Source organism: Panicum hallii, chromosome 9, assembly GCF_002211085.1.
Source record: "Panicum hallii strain FIL2 chromosome 9, PHallii_v3.1, whole genome shotgun sequence".
Classification (NCBI taxonomy): Eukaryota; Viridiplantae; Streptophyta; class Magnoliopsida; order Poales; family Poaceae; genus Panicum; species Panicum hallii.
Window position 1 is genome coordinate 9,282,626 of NC_038050.1, and position 6,625 is coordinate 9,289,250.

The window sequence follows — 6,625 nt, forward strand, 5'->3', positions numbered from 1 at the left end:
AGGTAAAAGATGAAATAGTACTGAAAACGAAGGTGAAGTGTGCAGGTAACCACAGAAAATTTGAAAAATAAAAAAATATCGGCTTCTGACTTCTCAAAGTGTTCATTTTGGCCCACAAAGACCTTGAAAGGCCCATCGCTCCATCACCCAACTGAAAGGGCCCACCATTCTCACCTTCTCTTCCCTCACCCACCGGCGGCCACCTCCTGACGACCTCACCGCTGTCACCCACGAGCTCCACTTTCCTCCCCTCTTCTTCTTCTTCAAAAAAAAAAAGGTGGAAAAAAAGCACCGAGCAAGCCAGTTTGGTTGGTTGCCACCACGAGCCCCGCCAATCTCGCCGCCACCATGGCCGCCACCGCCGCCACCCCTTCGCCTAGCCGGGCGCTTCTCGTCCTAGCACTGGCCGTCACCTGCCTCGCGCAGCTGGCGGCGGGGGACACGAACGGCGTCTACGAGCCATGCAGCGACGCCTGGATCCAGCGCGGGGACGGCTTCACCTTCGGGGTCGTCTTCGCGGGCTACAACGCCTTCTTCTCCGGCAACACGCAGCTCTCCCCCTGCGACCGCCGCCTCAACCTCGCTTCCTCCGCGCAGCTCGCCGTCTTCCGCCCCAAGGTCGACGAGATCTCCCTCCTCACCATCAACACCACCACAGGATTCAACCCGGTGAGCGATCCTGTCCTCCTTGCTTGGTTTAGTTTCTGATTTCTCGCTTGGAGTAAACAAGTTGGGTTGGATCCGGATTCCGGAGGAGCTTGCACTGTACATGCTCGTGGAAATATCGGACTACGTGTAGATCGGTTGCCACGCTGGAGGCGGGGTGGATAGCATTTCGTATTTGTTCCCAGCTGGAGTTAGGGTGGGTTAGCATGATCCTAGTGCTTACTGTAGCACTTCTTCATCTGCTTGGAGCTAGGAGTAACAGAGTTGTTGCTCAGACGATTTGATTCAATGCAAGATCTTGATCAACAGCTCCGGTAACATTAAAAATTGGAACAACCGGACTAATTTCTTGTTGCTGTGTGAGCGTGCATTATGATGTAACTTTGAGTATCCTCTGTGAGATCCTGATCCTATAACTGTCCCATGGAGTGCACCATCTCAATATGCTAAGTAACTTCAGGAAATTGTAACTTTAGTTTGTCTAAGATTCTTTTTAGCACAAAATGGCAGGTGCACTGCCATTCAGTGTTCACAGAGAAGATAAGAGTCATTCAGTGTTCACAGAGAAGATAAGAAATAGTCCCATACGACAAGGTTCAAAAGAAGCAACCAAACTAGGAAACAACAGACACCTAGCTAAAAATGGAAAAGACTGAAACAATGGAGAAACCTGGGATATTGAACCGAAATCAAGCCTTTTCTCTTGGATATCTTCTTCTATTTGGTGGAAAACTACATTGCCCCTAGTTTGCCAAAGTTTCACATTACCCAATTGCTTAGAATAAAAGCACAGCTTGACTCAAGGGTAGTCTTTTTCTGCCAGAGGTTATGGATTCTAGTAGACACCAAACACCTCTATTACTTTGGATTTTCAAGAGTTTTTGTCTGTTATGGGCCTAGATCCAATAGAGGTGATTAGGGAGAGAGGAAGGCTGCCAAGCTGGCGACTAGGGTTATGCCTGCCCTCAGGCGCATGGTGCAGGGGGAGGCAAGGGACAGAAGGGGCTTGGCCCTTTACTTGTGCTTAATCAACCATGAGACATCCCCTCTCTCTATATGGAACCATGATAATCCCCTCTCTTTATATGGCGGTGACTTGTAAACTATAGATGGGATCTTATGGAGTTATAGGTGCAACCCAAACTTTCCTAAATATTCAAAATATATAATTCCTAATTAAGATGTAACTTGACTTTTGGGCAAGGTGCCTGGGGAGGCCGGCAGCGTGATGGAGGCAGTGTAGCAGCCTTAGTGCTGTGCACTGCCTCTCCTTGGGTGTTGGCCGGTTGGGCCTAATTAGGCCCATAACATTGCCCTACTGAGATTTATTATGATGAGGCACACTATTGTGGATGTCGGAGTTGTAATGCTCTGGTTCATGTTCAGCATGCATATTATTTCAAGAAATTGATCCTATAAAAAATATTGTTTGTTCTCTATTGTTTGCCAAGGATATGTCCAATTTCTGAGAATGCAAAAGGACTACATTTTGAAATGCCAAATTAGGACTCTATAATGTGTCTAGGGTCTATAGTTGTATCTCAAATCATTTGTGCAATTTGGAGCTCACATAAGTTCGAAAGTGCCTTTGTGCTTTCTGTATTTAGGGCTCACCTTGTGTTTATCATGAAGAACCATACTTTTTCATTCTGTTTCGTTTTGACTGGAACGGCCAGAATCACAAGAGGGCACACTACATTACCGGGCAAAGTTGCTGTTTTTAATAGTGTAAGTAAGTTGGGTGGATCCAGAAGGAGCTCGCACTAATGCTTTGTGGAAATGCGAGAGTACGTGGATATTGGTTTGCTCGGTGCTGATAACGTGCTTAGCATTTCTTGCTTATCGCAGGCAGGAGATAGAGTGGGTTAGCATGATCCTGGTGCTTCTTTATCCTTTGTTGATCTGCTTGTGCTTGGAGTAACAGAATTGCTGCTCAGTTTATTTTGATTAATTGCAAGATCCTACTTCACAGCTCTACATTTGTTAGACTAACCATAAGTTTACTTTGCTCATTAAGTAATAACTGACTACACAAGAGAAGGTGATGGCATTTTATTTGTTTTTATCCCCTACTTCAGGTTATGGCCTTCTGCAGGAGTCTGGACTTATGTATTACTTTGAATTAATAAATTTTGCAAGAAATTTTCCTAGCCAGCTTTGTTTTGAAGAGATATAGTACTATATGTGTGAATTTTTAATTGCTCTTCAATTTTTCATCATGCATACACCCTTCGATAAATTGGTCCTATTAAAAGGATTTTTTTTTTCTGTGCTATAATTTTGCCAAGAATAAATCCAAGTTCTGAGATTGCTAAAGCACTACATTTACACGGTGTTTTATATATGCTTGCTACCTTTTTAACTTATACGAACGATGGAACCATGCAGTGCCAAATTAGGGGTCCAAGGTTAGAGTTCAAGATCACTCTGGCCCTTGTTAAGAAATCCTGGTTGTTAATACTTCTGATCAGCTTGGGTTTATATTTTTATTTTAAAATTTTCTGTGCAATTTTCAGATCATATATAATCTCGAAAGTGCCTTTATGCCAGCTCAGAGCTTTTATGTAAAAAAAGCCAGTCCACTAACTTTGTCAAGATCTTGGTACTTTGTTTGTTTCTGGTCATAGTTATCTTGCGTTTGCCATGGGGATTTGTTTTGCTAACCTGACCTCCACAACATCAAAGTATATTTTCGGATACGACTTAGGACTAGATTATACCTGTGTACACGCACCACTAGCCACCATTAAATTTTCAGGATAGTCCCTTAGTTGTATCTGATCTTGTGCTTTGCTTAACACTATACTTCAGAATGTTGACCGTTTTATTATCTACTGTATCAAAAATGAAATGAAAAGGAGGAACTTCACACCTATGAATCTATGATTGTTAACAGCACGACCTACCAGAAGTTCTTTTGTGTTATTAATCGTCAAATTTACATTGTAATGGCACTTTGGTTGCCACTTGTGAGCTCTATGTAATCTTTGTGTTCATGTATGTATTCATGGTTAAATGCATGCATCCAATGCTGGCATTGTCAGTATGTGACAAAAAATCTGTGAATATTTTTGTAGGCTTCGGCTGGTGGATTCATGGTAGCATTTGCTGGTAGGAAGTATGCAGCCAGATCTGCTCCAATATTTGTCTCCAACTCCTCGTTTACGGTGTCCAGCTTCACCCTGGTATGGACTTACAAATTTAATATTATTTAGCATGTGTGAACTTGGAATCGAGTAATTCTGAATCTTAAACTGATGACTCTTATCTAGGTACTTGAGTTCAAGAAAGGCAGACTTCAAAACTTGCACTGGAAGAAGGATGGTTGTGGTGCTTGTACAGGCAAGTCGAACTTTGTTTGCCTCGGGAAACAAACTTGCGCTATCAGAACACAAAGCTGCAAGACCCAAGGGCCTGTCGACTGCAGCATCGGCATCCAGCTGGCTTTCTCAGGCACCGACAGGCACGAGTCGGTTCTGAACTCATGGTACGAGGTGTCCAACCTGCGGCAATACTCCCTTTACGGGCTCTACTCCAACCTCAAGGACTCCCTGACCGGCCAGTTCAACAAGTTCTTCTAGGCTGTTTGGCATGGCTGTTGACCCGTTGTTTATTCTCTCCTGCTCCTTCCTCATTCTGTCGATCAGCTTGAATCCCGATATTGTGCTTAACGTCCTTTAGGTTTGCCCGTCCAGGTTGCTTGTACCCAAACCGACTTTAGCCCTGTCTGAAAGCTCTACCATATGTACCATTGGTGTCATTTTCTGGGTGTGTCCTTTTTTTTATTGCCAATTGCGCTTTAACTTTGATTTTGTGATGAGCTAGCTTTTGCTGACGATGTTTGCGACCAAAGGAAGATTCATATCGTTCAGTTTGCATAGTTGTGCAGAGTTGCTTGGTCCTCTGATGTCGACAGCTTGTCCCCAATACCCACCATAGATCGCCCTGCAATCGAGCTGGTTCAGAATTCAGGGCCTTGGATTTGCAGCCTGTCCTTTCTTTAAAAAAAAATTCTGCCGTTTCTGGTTGGTAATTTGTGTTTTTCTTTTTCATAAGCTATCGCGATTGTTAGTGACACTAGTGTCATTATTGGGTTTATTTATAAGTTCACAGAACGCTTTGGTATCGATATGATTTAACTCGGATTTCATGTTCTTGCTTCTAAGTATCGGTCTAAATGCAATTAGGCTGCCCCATTTGGGACTAAAACATTTTTTAGGTAGGAACTACACAGTTTCTTGCAAAATATGCTAAGATATGAATAGAAAGGATCGAAAACGAGCTGTCTCCTCTTTGGCAACAGATCATGGAAGCAACAAAGAATGGCGATGTGCTGACAGAGATGGAGAAGGATGGAGAATCTGGGCTGGTGATATACAATGCCTTGCTGTCCCAGTTGCACGCTATTATATGCTCACAACTACCATCAGACTAGGATGGCCATTTATGAATTCTTAAAACACAGATATGTCAAGTTTTCTCCAGGGTTGTTTAACATTCCTAAACCCTGAGAATAGATGCATTGGGCTCTTAGTACTTTGTTTGTTTCACCACATGTTTACTGCTCAGGCTTGTCCTGCACGAGCTGGACTGCTGGAACACCAGCAAATGCTGGATGAGGACACACAAAAAAATGCTGGATGAGGACCACAATGCAAGCATCATCACGATTGACAAAGGACAAGCACCTTGGCGCCCACACAACAGTGGTGAACGGAAACCTTGGAGGGGCCTGCATTCGCATCCTGGCTTCTCGGCCTCCTTGCCAACTGTTGATGGGCCATTGCATGACACCACACTAAAGAAAACCACCTGGCGCAGAATGGCACGAAAAAGAAAAGGGATACTGTGCACATGTACAGCTCACCAGGGCTCTTGAGGCTGAAGCCAAAGGGAATCGGACTCTGTGTCATCCAAAAAGAGGTTAAAAGATGCAAAATTTTGCACTATGAGAGGACAGGGCGAGGGGTCAGAAGCAGCACTAAAAGCCACACACACTTTTGCATGAAGGGCAGGAGCAGTCAAGGCTAATGGCTGCCGCAAACAAGCTCCACATCCGGGCCGATTTTCCATAGACACATCTGATGGCAAATATAATTTTGCAAATGACAAACCAAATGAAAAGGTTAGCTAGACGATATTTATATAAGCGAAAAGGTGTGTGAAGCCTGCGCCCCATGGAAGTTAGAATCTGAATCTGAGTTCGCAACATGGGCAAAGCAAGCAGTGTTATTTTAGTAGCAGCATCACGGGATGTTTGCTTCCCCGCATTTTATTTCGAGCCCCGTCACATCGGATTGATGCTAATTAAGCTCTAGGTTATTCGCGAGATGGATCTATTAAGTCTAGTTAGCTCGTGATTAGCTTATAAAATATGGACTAATCACGAGCTAATTAGATTTAATAGATTCATCTTGCAAATAAGTTTAGTTTGTAGTTAGTTTTATAATTAGCTCATGTTCAGTCTTTCTTGGTATTAAAATATTTGATATGATATGATTTAAAATAAACTCTTAACAGAGGAAGCTGCAGGAGCACGCTGACGAAGCTGCAGGGGGACGCTGAGGTGTTTAAAAACCAGTGAGAGGATAAGATGATGACGTGAGCATGGAAAGTGTGGGGGAAGAGTGGTGGTGGCCACTCATCAGGGCAGCACCACGTACTGTAAAAAGATTTCAGTGCAGCGCAGCATTGGAAAGGATCTCAGTGCAGCGTCAGGCCCACGGCCGAGCTGGAGTCCCAACGTATAGTATTTTTCTTTTCTTCCCCGTATTCATGCTACGCGTATTGAAGTGACACTTTTATTCTTTCGAAGAAAAAGTTAGTGGCAACTGATTTTTATGTATTTTTACTTAGGGCCTGTTCGTTTCCTACCCTCTAAATTTTAGACCCATCACATCAAAGAGAATCTTGCTATTTAGAAGTATTAAATAAAATTTGTTTATAAAACTTTTTGCAC

The 6,625-nt window shown here is 43.4% G+C and overlaps 1 protein-coding gene across 1 annotated transcript; it reads left to right on the forward strand.

The window, feature by feature from the left end:
* The first annotated feature begins 250 nt into the window (after positions 1-250).
* On the forward strand, positions 251-4,480 carry LOC112874877. The gene is made up of 3 exons (XM_025938441.1): positions 251-669; positions 3,744-3,851; positions 3,939-4,480. The coding sequence occupies exons 1-3, from the start codon at positions 349-351 to the stop codon at positions 4,245-4,247; spliced, it is 738 nt and encodes a 245-aa protein (XP_025794226.1). The 5' UTR covers positions 251-348; the 3' UTR covers positions 4,248-4,480.
* The last annotated feature ends 2,145 nt before the right edge of the window (positions 4,481-6,625 follow it).

What these genes read in the sequence shown, in the direction of transcription:
- LOC112874877 (XM_025938441.1), top strand. Translation starts at nt 349, where the DNA reads ATGGCCGCCACCGCCGCCACCCCTTCGCCTAGCCGGGCGCTTCTCGTC. An exon ending in CCACCACAGGATTCAACCCG is followed by an intron (nt 670 to 3,743) that starts GTGAGCGATCCT and finishes ATATTTTTGTAG; the next exon opens with GCTTCGGCTGGTGGATTCAT. An exon ending in CGGTGTCCAGCTTCACCCTG is followed by an intron (nt 3,852 to 3,938) that starts GTATGGACTTAC and finishes ACTCTTATCTAG; the next exon opens with GTACTTGAGTTCAAGAAAGG.